Source organism: Pleuronectes platessa, chromosome 2 (assembly GCF_947347685.1).
Source record: "Pleuronectes platessa chromosome 2, fPlePla1.1, whole genome shotgun sequence".
Lineage (NCBI taxonomy): Eukaryota > Metazoa > Chordata > Actinopteri > Pleuronectiformes > Pleuronectidae > Pleuronectes > Pleuronectes platessa.
In genome coordinates, this window is record NC_070627.1 from 9,549,564 (window position 1) to 9,567,864 (window position 18,301).

The 18,301-nt window shown below is 41.8% G+C and overlaps 1 protein-coding gene across 6 annotated transcripts in view; it reads right to left on the reverse strand.

Moving 5' to 3' along the window:
• Window positions 1–1,166: 1,166 nt before the first annotated feature.
• LOC128449822 (R3H domain-containing protein 2) overlaps window positions 1,167–18,301 on the reverse strand; it is a 50,616-nt gene continuing 33,481 nt past the window's right edge. For 5 of the 6 annotated variants that reach the window (XM_053433151.1, XM_053433158.1, XM_053433144.1 and 2 more), the window contains 12 exons: window positions 15,919–16,154; window positions 14,642–14,808; window positions 12,450–12,743; window positions 8,517–8,652; window positions 7,351–7,508; window positions 6,690–6,829; window positions 6,378–6,475; window positions 4,999–5,168; window positions 4,616–4,760; window positions 3,678–3,772; window positions 3,280–3,364; window positions 1,167–2,729 (listed from right to left, as the gene is read on the reverse strand). In XM_053433151.1, coding sequence (XP_053289126.1) covers window positions 2,365–2,729; window positions 3,280–3,364; window positions 3,678–3,772; window positions 4,616–4,760; window positions 4,999–5,168; window positions 6,378–6,475; window positions 6,690–6,829; window positions 7,351–7,508; window positions 8,517–8,652; window positions 12,450–12,743; window positions 14,642–14,808; window positions 15,919–16,154 — 2,089 coding nt within the window. In that variant the 3' untranslated portion in view covers window positions 1,167–2,364. The remainder of the gene's footprint in view (window positions 2,730–3,279; window positions 3,365–3,677; window positions 3,773–4,615; window positions 4,761–4,998; window positions 5,169–6,377; window positions 6,476–6,689; window positions 6,830–7,350; window positions 7,509–8,516; window positions 8,653–12,449; window positions 12,744–14,641; window positions 14,809–15,918; window positions 16,155–18,301) is intronic. The other variant, XM_053433175.1, reaches the window with a different exon arrangement.

An 18,301-nucleotide genomic window follows, 5' to 3' on the forward strand; every position in this document is an offset into this window, starting at 1 on the left:
TTAAAAACTATGGGGCAGAGCGAGTCCATAGTCATAGTATCTCCAGTGGACAATAAAATTCTCTTCACATCGTTTATATTATTTATATTTTATGTATTTTTTATTATGGGACTAATAAATGTCTATTTTATATTTTCATTATATGATCAGTAAGAGCTACTTTGATATTTTGAACCAGGACTTGCATCTGGATAGAGTTGATTTTCTTAAAATAAAATACATACAAGAGCAAATATATCTTATATAAAACAACATAGCATTTCACTGCTGAAATACTGTCAGTTCGGTGTGGAGGGTTGAAGGAAATGTGGAGCGAGAGAGTGAGAGGACTGACATGGACGACAGTGAGGTGTGTGTCTTTGTCATGAGCTCAAATCCCACAGAACAGGCTTTGATGAGCTGGGGCATGAATGTGTTCAGTATGTACAAAGAGCTGGTGAATTAAAAAGACTCCTCCAAATGGACGAGTGGAGAGAGAGAGAAACTAGACGCTACCTTACAGGGTACAAGAAAATAAACCATTTAGAATCATTATCTAATCTTTATAAACACGAGGCTCAATAGGTGGTGTTGGTTGTCCACTATCAGAAGGTTAGTAGTTCTTATGTGGTGAAGTGTCCTTGGGCAAGACACTGACCCTAAACTTGCCCCTCAAGGCTGTGAATGATGTGCTAAAATGCTGCCTGCACTGTGTGAATGGCAAAACAGCACTGTTAAGTACTTGAGCGTCATCATGTGATTTACAGAAGGACAGAATTGATGACAACCAGATTATTAGAAATGTCTCACAAACTTTCTGATTTACAACCCAGGTAACACACACAGCCTCCTTCAGACCCTGTGCTTGAAACGTTACCTGGGAGGTGACTTTAAAAAGTTGTAGTGTAGTGGGAGCACAACTGGTGCGGACAGGGTCTTCAACATCACCTGATGTCAGCTCCACACTGACTCTCCACCATCATCAAAACACTAAAAGAGGCAATTGGATTCCTCCAGTAGTTAGAGATGTAAAGAATGTACGTCAAGCTGCAGTGAAGCTGTTGTGCAAGATGTATTTCAGTTTGTATTTGCAAATAATAGAGTCCAATGTGGAGCCGGCGTCTGTGGCTCAGCCTTCAGATCCGTTTTCAGTAAAAGACAAACAATGAAGCACGGGACACGGAGGATGTTTTGATAGATTTTTTTCTCGACTTTTATATTTTTAAAAACAAACAAAAAATAACAGATTAAATAAAATTTACAGTAGACATATGCAATCATTGTGCACTTACACTACTTCTTCTGATACGTTCTGCACAGCTGTCAACAAAAAAAACGCAAACACAGTGGGGCGTCGGGGTGGAGCGAGGGGGGGGGGGTAGAGGACAGAGGAAGTGAGGTAGAGGGCAGAAGGGGAAGAGAAGGGGATGAAGAGGAGGGGAGGATAAAAGGAAGGCCTAAACTTTTGTCACTCAGGGAAAGAAAGAAAAAAATCACTGAATATATAGATTTATTTTATTCCTTACATCACTTATATAAATATATTGAACCCCAAAAAAAGAAAAAAAATCTCAGAAAAAAAACTGAAAACAGCGCAATACAGAAACCCACAACAGCAGTAAGGCAAACAGAAAGCAAGAGAGGGGAGAGAGCAGAGAGTACATGAGAGGGACAGGAGCGGAGATATGACACATGGCAAGAAAAGAGGGAGCAGCGGCGAGGGAGGGGCGAGAGAGAGAGAGAGAGAGAGAGAGAAAGAGAGGGGGGAGAGAGCGAGCGAGCGAGCGCAACTGTGCGTATGAAAAATTTATAAATATGTGAGATTAGCAGACGGCTGGGTGATGGAGAGTGAAGGGAGGAGAGAAAGTGGAGGCAGAAAAGGGACGAAGGGTTGGAGAGCAGAGGGGGTGAGGAGGAAGAGGAGGAAAAGGTTTGACTGAGGTCGACTGTCCAGTGTGTATTTGTTATGTGCTATGTGACCCTGTTGCCTGTGTTTGTGTGTCTGTCTCCTGGGATGTGTGTTTGTGTGTGTGTGTTTGTGTGTCATTGCATGTTATTGTATAATGGCTGCACACAGTCCACGGCAACAGTGAAACACATGCTCACGTGTCTTGTGTGCTCTTCTGCTATATAAATACAAAACAAAAACAATGAATAAAAACAAACGACAAAATCATAATTGCAACCGATCACCAGCCACCTCCTGATTCACACCTTCTTCCCTTTTACAAGTTTAACTCAAGTTTTTTTTTCTTTTCTCGTTTTTGAATTGTACACCTAGAGCAGTCCCCCTCAGTCCACCTTCCTTTTCCACCAATCCACCAAGAGTCTCTCTTTCTTTCTGTCTCTGTCACTTTCCTTCTCTCCTCCCACTCTCGTTTTCTTTCACTGAGAACTGGCTCTCTCCAGCACGCGCAGGTCATAGTTCTTTTTGGCGGCCCTCAGTTTGAAGAGGCTGGCCCCGCTGTTGTTGAGTTTGAAGGAAGCACTCTGGGCGGCCATGGTGCTGGGAAACACTGCCACTACTGTGTAGAGGTGAGCCGGGTCGTGGCCGTCGCACTTCGCTCCCCTACTGGAAGGCCCTGCGCCGGGACAGGGGCCGCAGCCCCCCGCTCCCCCGCGGCCTCCCTGGGGCTCCTTCAGCCACTGGATCTTGGCACCGCACATTGACAGCTGGTTGAAGAGCTTTTCAGCCTCTGGGCGTGAAATCCCCTCCGGCAGGTCCGTTACCTCGAGTACTCGACTCACCACTGGACAGAGGAGAAGCGGGGAGAGTCAGGGAGAGACATTCGATGTTGTTAGGCACGACTGGACAGGCCGCATCTTTAGAGACTCTAGGCACCTGTTTTCAGAGACATGCTCAGTGTGGTGGCTCATTGTAGCTGTTTCAGCTAAACACTTTTTGCAATGTGCAGCGCTTAGGGGAATTACGGTGTGCTAAGCCCCTGGGGCCAGCAGGAGGCTCCGAAAGGAAATCTAATTTGGCATATTTACAAAGGCTGTTGAGCAGCATCTGAATGCAGTGCTACAAGCTAAAGTCAGTGTACTCACAACGACCCAATGTTTACTTAATGGCATCCACACCAGATGGAGGAATTTGTGAGGAAAACAACACACACACAAAAACTAAGGCTGAATCAAAGGGATCCAGACGAGTCACGAGGTACGTCCCCCAGTACAGACTCAAACGTACACCTGAACAACACCATGTGTGAGAGTTTACAACAACACCTGTGAAAAAACCTCATACGGTTTCTTGAGGAGAATATGCCGATCTGTGATTGTGCAACGTTAACTCACCAACATCAGTGGTGCCGAGATCCGTTGATGCAGATTTGAGTGGTTGTTTTTTGCCTCGTGACCCGTGTTTCATTACTCCTTGGCCCTGAACACAGTGACAGTTATTGTGCGGCCTTAAGTTAGGATGCAGTAACAGAACAAGACACTAGATGGCATACCATTGGAATCCTCTGGTAACACGGCATTTGGTAACTGCAGACAACGACTAACAAAATACTACAAAAGCAACATGTACTTGAAACACCTTGTCAAAAAAAGCATAATCAAAAATCAGCATTACCATTACCAAACATAAAATGAATGCCGGTTTTTATTATTTTAAATATCTAGAATATCGGGATCAGTTGATATCACAACCTTTCAGTTAGGCTCCAGCACAAAGGCCTACCAGTACTGACCTGATGGGAGCTGTAGGAGGACTGGCCATGTATGAGGCCAGGCGGACAAAGGCTGTACTGGAGAGGCTGCCCCAACAGAGAGTAGCGCCCATCTCCTAAAAAATGTAAATCAAAATAAGTTAAAATCAGTCCTGAGGTGAAGAGGGCAGCAATAAAAATGTGTTATATGGATGAATACATTAACACACAACAGTCACAGATGATGGATTATTTGAGAATTCGTTAACTTGACAAAGATTTCATAAGATTATGATTATATTTCAACACCACTCAGGAGAGTTCAAAGACAGGACTAGCAAAGAATCACTTGAAATTGGTGGAATGCAGCTCACTGCTATAATATTTTACCATTCCGGAGTTTAAAAGAAGACCATTGTGGGATTTACAGAGATCTCTGTGTAAACAAAGATAGACTGTGTATTTATCAGGTGTTGTGGTTCAGAATGTAAATATAGGTCAGAGGACAGGGACAAGGGGAAGCCATGTGTGGGAGCCACGGGTTCGAGCGGGATGCGTGGTGCCAGTCACGTGAACCAGCTGTGGTAAGATGATACGATGTGAGAGTGGCTTAAGGCCGAAGTCACCTGACAAGGTTCAGGGGGTGAAAGAGCAGGAGTTTAAAAACACTCAGATGGTTAATTTGAACAAATCCTTCCCTCATTAATCTGTATTAAAAGCTATATCTCTGGAATTCATCTCGGACCATCAAATGAAGATTGATTCAATGAGAAAAACCAAGCCCTGGTTCCACAGCCTGAAAATCAGACCAAACAATGAGCGTGTGTTTTTTGACCTCACTTTGTCACTTGTCTGTAGGTAAGACGTGGTCTCTGTATCTGCAGAAATGTTTGTGGCAGAGTTTTTACTCACATATTGTTGTATCTGTGTATGATGTTTCAGCATACATGTATTTTAACCTTCACTTTTCTCAACTGTACCTTGGGCTGGTCCTCCTGGCCGGGGAAACTGGGAAATGAGGGGTAATGGTCCGAGGCCTTGACAGACGCTGCTGACACTGCCAGAGGGAGATGGGGTGGGCGACTGAGTGGGGGAGGCCAGGGGACTTGGCAGCTGGGTACTGGCCTGGATACGAAGACAAAAAAAGAAAACACGATATAAAAAAACAAAGACACTTGATCATCGTGTTCCTGAACGAACAATAACCTTTCAGCTCTAAATAACTTTACTCCAGCCTGCAGACTTAAAATAAGCATTATTACAGATGGCCACTAGGGGGTGGATTGGCAAACAATGAATGCACAAATTAATATAAGGATGTATAGGTTTCAGTTTGAATTCATAACATTTTCCGAATGTGCACCTGTGGAGTGTTGTCAGGCTTGTAGAGCTCTCCTGGCTTGCTGGGTCTCTGCTCTATGCTGTAGTATTTGCATGGGTTCCACTGAACCAGTGGAGGATTCTGGGAAGGCTGTGGTCCATTGGGGACGCTGAGCTGCATGACCATCACCCCAGGCCCAGGAGGGGGAACTCCTGAAGAAGCAAACAGAGAGAGACAGACATGCAACTAATCAGGTGGTTTATGCTATTTTCAGTGTCTATAGACTTTTAACAAAATTGGCCTGAGACAAAAAAAAGCTTCAGTTTCATCAAGTTAAGCTCTGAGCCTCCGGTTTCTTTTTTGTTTTCAAAGACAAAATATTTTAGAAGTATAAAAGATCAATCACAGTGGTGAGTGTTATGGGTTCTACAGCTGAACTATAAAAAAAAGCGCATTTTAAATTCAAATTCCAAACTGTTTTAGAACAGATACTTGAACGATTTACAGACAACCTGTAATATAAAGAACCATGGTAATGAATTTCCTGGTAGAAGATTACCGTCTCATTTGCCTGACAGTATAAAAGCTTTCAGAAGCTAGAGGACGAAATACATTCATTATTCTCGCCAAGTAAAATAAGCTGCTGACAACATCATGTAAAATTCAAGACCCTAAGCTGAAATATGTTGTTGAATTAAGCGCGAGGGCAGGAGACAGTTTGAAAACAAGAGACTGAATCATACATTTTAAGATAAATGACTTACATAGACAGGTCTTATTTATTGCTGGGCCGAGTAACTGACTAATCAAATTACTTTAAAAACCTCTTGCACCTAAATAAATAGCGCGGCAGTGTTTGAAAGGAATGATGTGATGGTCAGTTCGATCTATTTACCTAAGGCCGAGTGAAAGTACTTGATTCCTCACACGCAACCCTTTCAAGGACATTAGTTTAAATATTTGACAAGTGAAACGAGTGCGTCTCTGTGAACTTCAGCCTAAAAACCCTTCACCTGATTCTACTATAAGTGATATAGGGTTTCTGGGTATTATCAACAGCCCCTCCAGTCTGCATGTCAAAGTGCCCTCTGGCAAGATACTGAACCTCGACTTGTCCCCGACAAAAAAAATACAACATATGTTATTGCTGAATGCATTCGCGTATAAATGGAAGAATGTGTCTTGTAGTGTAAAGCGCTCGATAAGATGCTACATACTGTCCATTTCCCACATCTGTAAAAAGCAACATCTGTGCAGTGGTCTTAACCTTGAGTTTTAAAAAACATTATAAGAAATAAGATAATCCATTATATGATAAATACAAGAGTTATTTGTTTTGACAGAGTAAATACTTGAAAATGCCAATTGATTTACATAAAGGTCATCATAACATGACCACTTGACGGTGCTGTCGGCCTCACCTGAATATTGCTGCTGCAACTGCTGGGGGTTGCAGGGGGATGGTGACTGTGTGATTTGATACTGTTCATTGCTGGGCTGCAGATAACCCACAGACGGGCTTCAGGACAGACACACACAAAAGGTTTAGAAAACAATTACAGAGATATCTTAATAAAATGACTGCTACTTTAACTGCTCTAGTCATCAGAGTGTCTGATTACATTCTTATATTTAATGCATGCAACGCTTTTCAACAGAAGGCTTGATATCATTTAAAATATTTCAATACCGTTCACAACTCTTTAGTACAAATATGATATATTGGTATATACCTTGTGCTATTCTGCTGTGTGGGTGTGATAACACTGTAGTAGACAGGCATGGGCCCCTGCACAGACTGGCTGACTGGTACCATCACCTGCTGCTGGTACTGCTGCTGCACCACCTGCTGATTTTCATTTCCCACAGGCACCTGGGTTAATGGTAAATGGTCAAAGGAGAAAACAGATTGTAATTGGTGGTTTGCGACACTCCTAAAAAATAAAAAAGTTCTGAGGATTGAAGACAATAATCAAAGAGGGATTAACATTAGTGTCATGATGATGTCATTTTCTGATTTAATTTGGTCGACACCGGAAGCCGTTTGTGGGCCTGTACATTTTCTGTTCTGGGACATTATTTGCAAAAGTGATTGACTTTTTTCTCACCAGATATTACTACTGTACGAAAGGAACAAATTATTAAGATAAATTATCAAAGAAACACATTTTTGAGGTCAGTTAACTTTGTCTGACTCTTCATTATAAAATGATGATGTAAATGTGCACCAGATGGAGCTGTTGAACCTGGTAACAATCTTCTTGTTTGTATGAACAGCTGCGGGGCAGAAAATTTCAGCCCATCGGATAAAGGTCACAGAAAATCCTCCACGTTTTTGAGAAGTATTTAAAACATTATAAGTTAAACCCTATATGGGACTTAAATCATCCATACCTGATATGATGGCATCTGGGGGTACTGGACCATTATGCTTTGCATTTGTCCTCCCATGCCTGCCCTCTGGGAATTGAGCAGAGCAGGGTTTTGGGGCTGCTGCACACCCATCATGCTCTGGTAGCTTGGCTGCTGGCTGGGCATCATCGTCTGGATACCTGATGACAACAGACAAAAAAGAGAAGAAGATTCAGGATGGATGTTGAAAACAAAGTAGAGTATACAAAGAGGATATATTGGATTTAGCAGAGAAAACAGTTGCTGAGCTTTTGCCTTTGAGGGGAAAATGTATGTACAGCAGGAGAGAAGAAGACTCCACTTATTGTGAGAGGGCTAATCCTTGCCCAAAGGATCAAATAAGGGCTGGAACTGGAAGACAAAGAAAAAACTAATCTGGGTGAGCTTCGCTTTGGTAAATGTGGTACAAACAATATCACTTTTCCATTAAGGAATTTTAATAGCATTTTAAAAATGAATGATAATGGAATAAATAATTATCTGTATAGATACTCTGCACCCCAACAGGCTGCACATCCATTATGTTTCAACAATCACAACTCAAACAAAGGGAGTGGAAGAGAGTTCATTATTTCAATTCAGAAGTGGCTTATTTCACTCGGTTAAAGTTTTTAAGCATAAATCCTCATTATTGACACGTGGCAGCTACATTGAATTGATGCAAGGTCCCACTGACGCAATGTTCATGATCCATGTTTGGCAGATCCACTGGGAGCCAGAGTCCATTTAGGTTGTCAACAAATTTCTACCTGTCACCTACTGTATAAACAAACAGCAAACCTCCACATGGCCTGACTGAAAGTCTGTCGGATAAATCTGTTAAGGTTTTACCAGGAAAAGAAGGAAAGAGCTCTATATTGGGCAGAGCATATTTGACTTGGCAGAACAATGCAAGACCAAGGTTTCATTAGAATCAACCTTTCACCTAGTAGACTTCACACAGAGTACGATTCAGCAGGTTTATTCTTTTACTGACACCATAAAAGTTTGAATAATTCAAGATTTTAATTTTAAAACAATGTAGGAGAAACATTGACACTGTATATCAGTGGAAATCCAATACAACCGATGTATCCATACAACTTTATAGATATAGTTTGTGACTGTGCAGATTTGAACATATGTAAAACACAGTATATTAAACTGACCTGACTGCTGTGTGGGCTGAGGCATAGGTTGTGTGCGCTGGGCAGGATAAGACACCTGGTGAGACATGGGCTGGGGCACACGGTACTGCTGGCCTGAGCTGGGATACTGACCAGGAGGATAGTACGACACCTGTATCTGAAGAGAAGCAACACAAAAATAACAGTTTAAAAAAGGTGAATCGCACAGACGTAAATAAACCATGTGGCACAGAGAAAACAGTGGGGACCTCCTTTCCACTTATTTCTCCATTTCTTTGCCCCAAAAAAAAAAAAATCAGACTTTCATTGTTATTACGTTTGTATTAGGTATTAAGTAGTGATTTGCCACCAGTTTTCACAATCTAGGGTTAAGACCAGACTAAGTAAATTGGTAAACAGTTTCAGGCGCCATTTCAGAAAACAGTTAGACAATTTGCATTGCTATTGATGAAAATTATATTGTGATCAATTACACTCTGAAAACGTTGATAACTGTTCAGTCTTTTAAAAGCAACTAAGGAACAGATTGCAAGTTTTTGCAAAAAACATTGCAAAAAATAATTTGAGACCTCATTATTATAGCTTCGTCATGAAACCTTCCACTTTCTTTACATTCTTTGGTCGACTGGGAGCAGTTAAAAACAACTAGAAATGCAACATGAACATTATATTGGTTGGTCACAACTAACTTCTGTGCTAAATATCTGGCTCTGCAGCAACTAAATGCCAAGCACATATTCACCAGCTAGTCAGTAGCTCTGTCTGCTGCTTGGTGCTGGTTTACAGGTTTACCTGTAAGTTCTTAAGAGCTTTTTTAATGAGTAAGGCAGTGATCAAAACTGACAAAAAAAGTAAAATGAGACTAAATAAAAGCAGTTAAATATCGTTTCATCAGACCAAGCATTAGCTAGGGGTTCATCACCCTGAGCCACCTCTTCTATATAGTAATTGTGATTCATTGTGGACATTAAATATTATTGCATTGTTAAAACAATGCCTACAATAACTCTATGCTTCCTTATCAGTATTCAACAGCAATACACACAGACGAGAGCATTAAATACAATTTAACAGCAGTTAGAGGCACAAGTGTTGAGTGTTGTAGTTGGAACAAATTGTGTCTTACACAGCACGACTAAATGCAGTGCAAAGAATTTCCAAAACACAACATCAAACAGAAAAACTGAATAAGGTGATTGTGAAGAAGATCAATATGTTCTGCCTCCACCTTCATTTGCATTCATGACAACATTCAGCCCATCTCAGCGGCTGTAGCGGTGTCTATATTTCCACTCCTGTTACACTGTGGACCACCCACACATTGACCAACGCAGAGCACATATCCTTTCCCAGCCTGTACTGTTTGGTAAGGAGATCTAACAGTGAGGATAATGTAAATAGTGTGTAGGGGGATAAAAAGGCCCGAAAATCCATAGTCTATAGAGGTCACAATGAACTACAAAAATAAAAGCATTGAGAATGGTACCTTTACATCTCAAAAGAGTAAAATTACACTAGGTAAGGGGCACATAGAGGCACTGCAATTATTGGGTACTTTAAAATGTGCATGTGACTTCAGTGAACCTACATTCTGTGGCGCTGTTAGGTTCTTGAAACATTGGGGCCTGACCATAAACCAGAAAAAAAATTGACTTTAGTAGATTTATTTTCAGCAGCAGGAGCAAAACCCAAAGAACAAATAAGAGTCTTGTTAATGAAGCAGTCATATGGTAGACGGCATGTTGCCAATGCATTCAGAAAACCAACCAACCCCTAACTTCTGTGCAATTCTGTGACAAGGGCTCCTTTTGAACTGCAACAAACAGTTAACTCTGTGTCCGTTCTGTCAATGAGCTCCTCTTCTTCTTTACCTCTGCTCTCTCTTTCTCTCCTATCCTGCTCAAGAAAACAGGATAAACCATGATATGGCAACCAGCATATAATTAAATCTAAATTTTTTGATATGACAATTAGATTATAAACATTTCTTATTTCTGTGTAATTTGTAATTTCTGTGCATAACATTCCTTTAACATCGTCCAGCCCCATCCCTTCCTCTTTGTGCTCCTTCAAGTTTTATCTCTCTTTCTTGTATCCCTTCAAACTGTGTCTCTTCTACGACTCACTGGTGTTACTTGGAATCAGCCTTATTCATTACTCAATTAAATATAATAACTATAATAATATATAAAGCTGTTCATGGAATATACTGGTTTGATAAATAGTATGTCTTGTGCTGAAAATGTTGGAGAACAACCGAGCAAGGTTAGCAAGCTGAAGAGCTCTCCTCTTCCCCACCCTACTATGCCAAGAGGAGATAACCTTCCTCCACCTCCTCTAACCTCACCTGCGCTCGGCTGCCTTCATCCTCTCTCTTTTTGAAGAAGCTCCTTATATCCACAGCCTTCACATCTGACCTCAGTGGTTACCATCAGATATCAACAATAACATAAGTAGCTGGCGTGCGCTCTGTCTCTCATTCACACAAAATGCACATGTTCCAAGTTATGTGAAGCAAATCGGCTGCTTGCATGATACACACCGGACCCAGAAGCTACTCATAATAGTATGTTCAATGGTTTCATGTATGACCAGAAAGACCAGGGGTTTTCATAAAACAACTGTGTCTGCCGCCTCGGACGCCCAGACCTAACGACGCCCAGACCTAACGACGCCTATGCCCTCAATTATCCATTAGATCTACCACGAAAGACTCAGTCTGGTCTTGCTACAGTGCATTTGACTTGTAATTTAAATGCTCTAATTTATGCTTTAATGTCATATTATAGACCCCAGATTCCCTTCACATAGACACACCATTACCAATAATAAAAAAAGAAGAGTGAATTCAGCTATTAAAAAAACTCTACTAATCAGACTAGACTATTACAGCTTAGCCACAGAGCTACATTATAGCACAGAGTGTCTCCCATGGGGTGTTTAATGGCCAGATCAATTTAGTTCTCTCTCCTCAAATGAATTATAATAACTCCTTTATGGATTTAAGCAAAGGCCTAAGGGAGAGAAGGAAGTGTGTGAGTGACAGAGAGTGAGAGAACTCATTATTGTCACCGCCTCTGCAATCGGAAGAATGTGACAGGCTGGATGACTGAGACCAGGCCTGCGTAGGTGACGCACAGCGCTGGGAGTGCGAGGACCAAACTCTCCCACTGGCTGAATCCTGCGGCTTCATCACATCACAACATAGGAATATCAAGCCTCGACCTGTCTGAATGATTCCAATTTCCCCAAAAATGTATTTCCTTAATTCACTACATCAGTGGCCTCTGTTGTGGATAATTTAATTTATGTTATTTTACAGATCAATCATTTTTTTCCCGAATGATTCCTGGAGATTCACAATACTAGTTGACAGTTGATCTTTAGTACACATTTGAGTAATTGTGATAAAATGGTGTAACCTAGTCCTTAAGATTGTCAGGTCAGCTGTAAATGAAAATCACACTGACAAAATTCAAGTACATTCAATTAAAAAGTGACTCATACATTTTGGGGGTCAAGTGGATCAGTTTCTTCATGGAAATTTCAACATTTCCTGTAATTAGACCCAAGTTACATGGTTTGTTCCAGGCAATGTCTTATTGAATTACAATGAAATAAGCCTTCCCTTAAAATAAGCACAAGAGTTATTAAAGAGGAGAGACAGACGGCAATAATGTTGCATCCTATGTTTTAAATTGGGCTCTTATTTAGCTTTTATTGACACTTGGTACAATAACACAGGTTCTGATGAGTACCTGTGACACAGCTGGAGATAGAAATTGTATTAACTAAATGGAAGACATTTGCTACACAAGCAATTACCAGATGTGTAGGTCCAAGAATAATATTACATATTTCCCTGGTATCAATTTCTAGGAGATCTGTTATATATCTTAACATACTAAAATTTTTAGAGACATTACACCTACATCGGATGCCTGAGAACGGTACCTGTTGCGGTGGAGGGGGCTGCATGTAGCCTTGTGGGGGAGGTGGAGCCTGCATTACAGACTGCGATGGGGGGGGTGGTGGAGGTGGAGGATGAGGGTGTCCAGTTGCAGGCTGGTACCCAGACGGAGGCTGCATAGGCTGGCCTGTGGTTGCCATGATGTAGCCGGTCTGTGGAGGAGGGTGCTGGGACAGCACCGTGGGAGCAGCCTGATACATAGTTTGAGGCTCAGGGTTCTCACTGGACCCCTGCCGACTCAGCGTCATCTGGTTGAACTGGGGCGCCAGCTCTTCTCCCTGGGAGGAATGGGAACTATGTCATTAGTGGTCATTTGCAGTTGATGCCTCTATATAAGTAACTCTAAAGGTGTAACTGAGGGCTGAATGATCAAGATCAAGTTATTACTAGCATAGAACTTTAGCAACAGAGACATGTGATGATTTTTTCTTTACATTCGACCGTGGGGACAGAAAGGTAGAACATTCCCCAACATATTTGACAGAGTTCCTGTAATGTTTGTTTCTATACTAACACCGCTGATGTGGCATAACATGCTTGTTTGGCTGATTAGGATAAAAATCCATTATTTGATGGATTAGTTTGAGAGAATTTCACAGAATTTAGCGGTAGACTGCTACATTAAATGTGCTATTTTTAAGTCTTCTCTGCCACAGAACTTGCTCTCATGCTGATGGGGATTGATTGCCAAGAGCTTTAGCCATCAATGTGCTTAAAAGAAAGGAGGTTTTAATACGCCCTCTAATCTTTGATACTTCTTCAGGGCAGACTGGACACTACAGTGACTCACTATCGGAAAGTGACAAGACAGGCTGGCCGCTGGTAAGCATCACGCATTCAGTAGAACAAAAGAAGTTATACAATTTTTTTTATGGAATAAGACACACATATGGACAATCATTATGGTCCTGAACAAAAGGCTTTCTTGCTCTGACTTTAGTCAGGCACACAGAAGTAATACTGGATTGGTTGAGAGCAGTAAAGGCACAATTCTTACAGTTGTGAATAAGAGCCAGGTGAGAAGAGTGCAAGGGTCTTTAGCAGAATACAGCATTAGTTAAGTGTAAGAGTGTCAGTAATACAGAGTTTAACTGAATTAATATAAAGAGATGAAGCTACAAGGTGTCAGTACCATTGTGTACTGCTGGGGAGGAGAAACTGGCAGGAGAACCTGGGGGCAGGAAGGGCTGGAGTAGGAGACAGGCTGAGAGGGCTGCAGAGATGCCACCGGCTGTGCATGCCACCAGGAACAGGGAGGAAATGAAAAGGGTATAAAGAGAAATGAGCAAGCCAGCGAGAAGGAGTAGAAGTAAAGAAGGGAATAAGGGGAGTGAAGACATTGGAAAGGTGTGGGTTAGAACACAGAGGAAAAGTTGTTAATAAACAGATGGAGAGTAATGGAAATAAAATGTAGAGTCTGACTATTAAATAAAAGCAGTAAAATAATGAATATAAAATCTAGAACACTCAGATTTCAGTCAAAATTTAAGTCTAATTTGACAACTATTATAGGATGAATGTGGTCAGAGGACCAAGAAATCTGTTGAACTGAAACCACATTAGTCAACACATCAGTAACGATCTACATTTTTACAGATTTTAACCCTAAAGGCCGGCGCATGCTTCTGCAACTGCGTCTGCAGCTTTTCACGCAGCTGTGTCGTAGGACTCGTTTTAATTTATGCTTCTCAAACCGTTGCACGTTTAACAAACCAATTCCCCGCCAGAACACTAGGCGGAGTAACGTGTTTTGTCGAAGACGACCTTAGAGACGCCTTCTTTCTTCTTCGTCGACTGTTTGTTTACATCGTCAGTGACGGGTTATACAAGTGGTCATACTTTCGGATCTCTTCTGCCAAACGCTCTTCTATTCGGTCCATATTCGTTCTTCTAAATCTTCCGTTGTCTCTGCCGGTATTATGTGGCATGAAACCGGAACTGCGACTCCGGAAAGGATGTGGTTAGCAGAACAATCACATCCCTTGCGGGCTGCGTGAGGCTCGCAGAGCTTTGCTGCATAATTAGAAAAATTGGGCGACGCACGTAAGAAGGGATACATAAGCACGTAAGGGGCCCGGGAGGGCTCTTGCGCTTGCGGGCCCGTGAAAACGCAGAAGCATGCGCCGGCCTTAACCCCAATATCACTGGGTTAAAAACAGCTAGTGGAGGTAATTACCTGAGCGATCATGTGGTTTCCCATGGGGTGTTGCTGTGGGGTGGGCAGCAGGGCAGTCTGAGGCTGAACCTGGGGCTGTGGCTGCTGTGATGGGCAGGGAAGCAGGCTACGACTGGACTGGGAGGCTGCGGGTGGGGGACACACATCGGGACTGACTAGGGACAGGCCTAATGATTCAAGAAAAAACATGATGTATACAGGATATAATTATGGCATTAATGTCTTCGCTTGGCAAAATGATGAACCTAAAACACCTCCCCATAAAAACAATTTTAATCATTTATTGGCATGCAGGTATCCCTGTATTCTCGATCTTATGTATAACAGACCACTAGAGGGCAAACTCAAACTAAAATCCCAGCTGAGGAAAATTCTGTCTCTAGGCTAAATGTATTGGGCCACATATTAATAATAGATACCAATGACTCCTGATTGTTATAACTTGCAGGAAATGTTAAATATAACTTTCTTCCATTTCTATGTGAAATATGAGAAAGTTGGGGTTGCATAATATTTGAGGTTGTATAAAACCTCAATGTACTTTGCTGCCACGGTGGAAATAAATTACTAATGAGTGACAAAGACAAAAGTGACTCTGAATATCTCTTCAGCAGAAAAAACAAGAACTCTCTCATCATGTCAAGCAGCAAAGAGTTACCAGTGTCACAGCATTCCATTAAGACGGAAAGAAATCGAACAGCTTGAGAAAATTATTCTGGGCACTTCCGAGAGCCTGGCAGAGGAAAGTTTGAGTATTTGACTGACAGATAAAGCTCATCAAATGTGCAATTTAGATTCTACTTTTCTTGGAGGGTATTAATGGTAAAAATGTGTCTCTCAGTAACAAGTTACCTGACACTCAATCTGGTTCTGCTCTAAAGAGGAAATAGCCTTTAGGTGTAGACAGCGATATCTAGGCCAAGGCTCTGTCCTCCGGTTTATCAACACAAAACCCAAACAACGCTACTTTTTGTCAGTGTTTTAGGTCCATCCGACATTGACTACTAAGAGCAATCTGCAGATGAGTGCAGACAGATTTAAAGGAAACAGCTGATGCACTTCGGTTAAGGTGTTTCTCTTTCTCTTCATGCAGATCATTTATTTCTGGTGGTCGGACAAATCATGCTCAAACATGATTAGTCAAACTAGAAACAGATTCTGCATATTCACATGAAGAATCTGTTTAGAGCGTAAAAGCTAACACTAGGCTCAATGACATTAATTGCAGAGATTTTGAAATTTCGCCTTCTTCCTCAACTCGTCTCTACAGTCCTCACCAGATCGAGAGCCTTTGCAGCTCCCCTGTGATCCTTTGTTGCTGCCGAGGCTATCCCCTCTGGTGAGAATGGATATGCCAGAGAAGCTGCTGGCCTTAGTGACGGGTGGCCGAAGGGTGCGGTTGGAGCTTTCTGAGTCAGTGCTGCTCCAGGGCCGTGGCTCCAGGCATTTCATGTCACTGTCTGTGCTGCTTTGACGACTGCTAGATGCCCGACTGGAGCTCTCACGATTCCCTCTGAGAGAAGACAGAGGAGGGAGAGAGAGACAAATAGATGAAATGATGGGGGGTAAAATGGGTAGATGCAGGAAAAAGGTGAGATAATTGGAGTGTTGAAGTGAAGAGAGTTAGGAGATAGGTGAGAGATGTGCGAGAATTACAGAGAGAAGAGGTGAAAAATAAGAAGTCAGAGGTGGAGAAAAAGAAAAATGTGTAAAGGTAGGAAGAGAAATATATCAGTAACAGGGAGGATGTGCACACAGAAGGAGAAAGGAATGTAGGTTGGGGCAGAACCAAAAGAGACAGTTAGACAGAGAGGGATAAAGGGGGGAAAGAAGCAGAAGAGCGAGAGAGGGTCATCAACAGGTAAAGGAAACACACAGTTCCACGGGCTGTAGGGTGGGGCATTCAACACAGATGCATATTTTCTAGTTTCATGGAACCACGATACAAAAATCAGGCAACAAACCACCATACAATATTGTGTCCAAATCTTTAACATACAACCACGCACGCATTCACACATGTACACACACACACACACAAACAAACAAACCCATCCACAGAGAAAAACACACATGCAGGGAGAAAAGATGCCACACTGAGGTGTAAGAGGGTCTTACAGTGACACCAGATGAGACAAACTTCCATGAGTTCAACGCACAGAAGACTGAAGACAACATTCACGTGAAGGGCGATCCAGAATGAGCACTTGCATACAAACGAGTACATGTTGAATAGAGATAAACAGTAACACATGCACGTATTTTATTAAAGACAAGGATTGACGTACAAGACACACACACACACACACACCTGTAAATGAATATCAGATGTACACAAACACCCAGACATTAAGAACAGATGTACATAAACACTCAGACTCACACACACTATCTACAAAATAACCACTTGCTACCACTGGTTCACCACCATGAGTCTTTAAACTATATTGCTGTATACACACTCTTTGTTGTGATGCTGTCACCCTGGATAAGGGTAGCTGCCAAGAAAACCAATGATCACACTGTAAGCGTAACCACCACTGTGGGGGAAACCCCTCCATCACAAGTGGATGGTTGGGTCTGCCATTGAAATGTCAGCATTTAGAATATTATGAATCCACTTGAAGGTGTCTTACAGTGCATGTGCTTGAATATAACAAATACAAATAAAGATGAAAATCCAAAAAAATTGGTCAGCTATGCTAATTAAAGTATTTCAGGTATTCAATTTGATGTAGACAGACCCACAACTCTTCCCTAGAGACAGCAGAGGGGAAAAACACCAAGGCAGCTGTAAGTACTTCATTTTTTCATCCACTTAGGACTAGAAGAGGGACATGAACAGAGTCTGTCTGTGTAGAGAGAACAAGGGTAAAATGAATTCAAAACACATACGGCTGACTGTGGGAATCTCCATGACAAGAACAGGGATGTGGTAAGGGTTGTAAAACCCTAGCGATAGTGAGTGGCTGTGGCTGATAAATATTTCAAGGAGACTGTAATTAATGGAGGATCTATTTTGAGTCATCTCTCAGCACAGCCTATTTTAAGGAAGGCTGGGTGCTCTGCCATTCTTTGTACAGGCAGGAACACACTTGTTCGCTTCGCTCTGCAGACAAAGATGAGAGCGGGATGGCGGGGAGAAGGAACAGGAGGGATTCGACTGTTCATCACATGATGTTTCATCTCCCCCCTCCTCATGACGGCATTGCCCATCACATGCACAAACAGGAGAAGCAGGGAAGCTAGGCTGTTGTTAACATGTGGTTCCATCAAACTCAGGCTTATAATAGATGCTGAATCAACCCTTGTTTCACTGGAGAGCTTCTTGTTTTGGTTAATTTCAGAGAAGCATGTGATTTTACGGTGTTCATAGTTTAACAGCATGTATTCTTTAAAAGGTGAACACCTGATATACCTATGAATGTAATGCTGGGCTTAGGTTATTGAGGTCAGTTTTAGTTTAAATGCAAATAGACTGAAATAGGCATAAACAAATATAGATATATCATTAATGCCAATTTAGATTAAAAGTCAACCTCTGAAAAAAAAAAAATCTGCAAGCAGCAAAAAATGTTAATGATAATGAAGCTGGGAACAAATTCGATATATTGTTGTACTCTAGTACAGTCTGATCAAACAACTGATTAACGTTGGTTA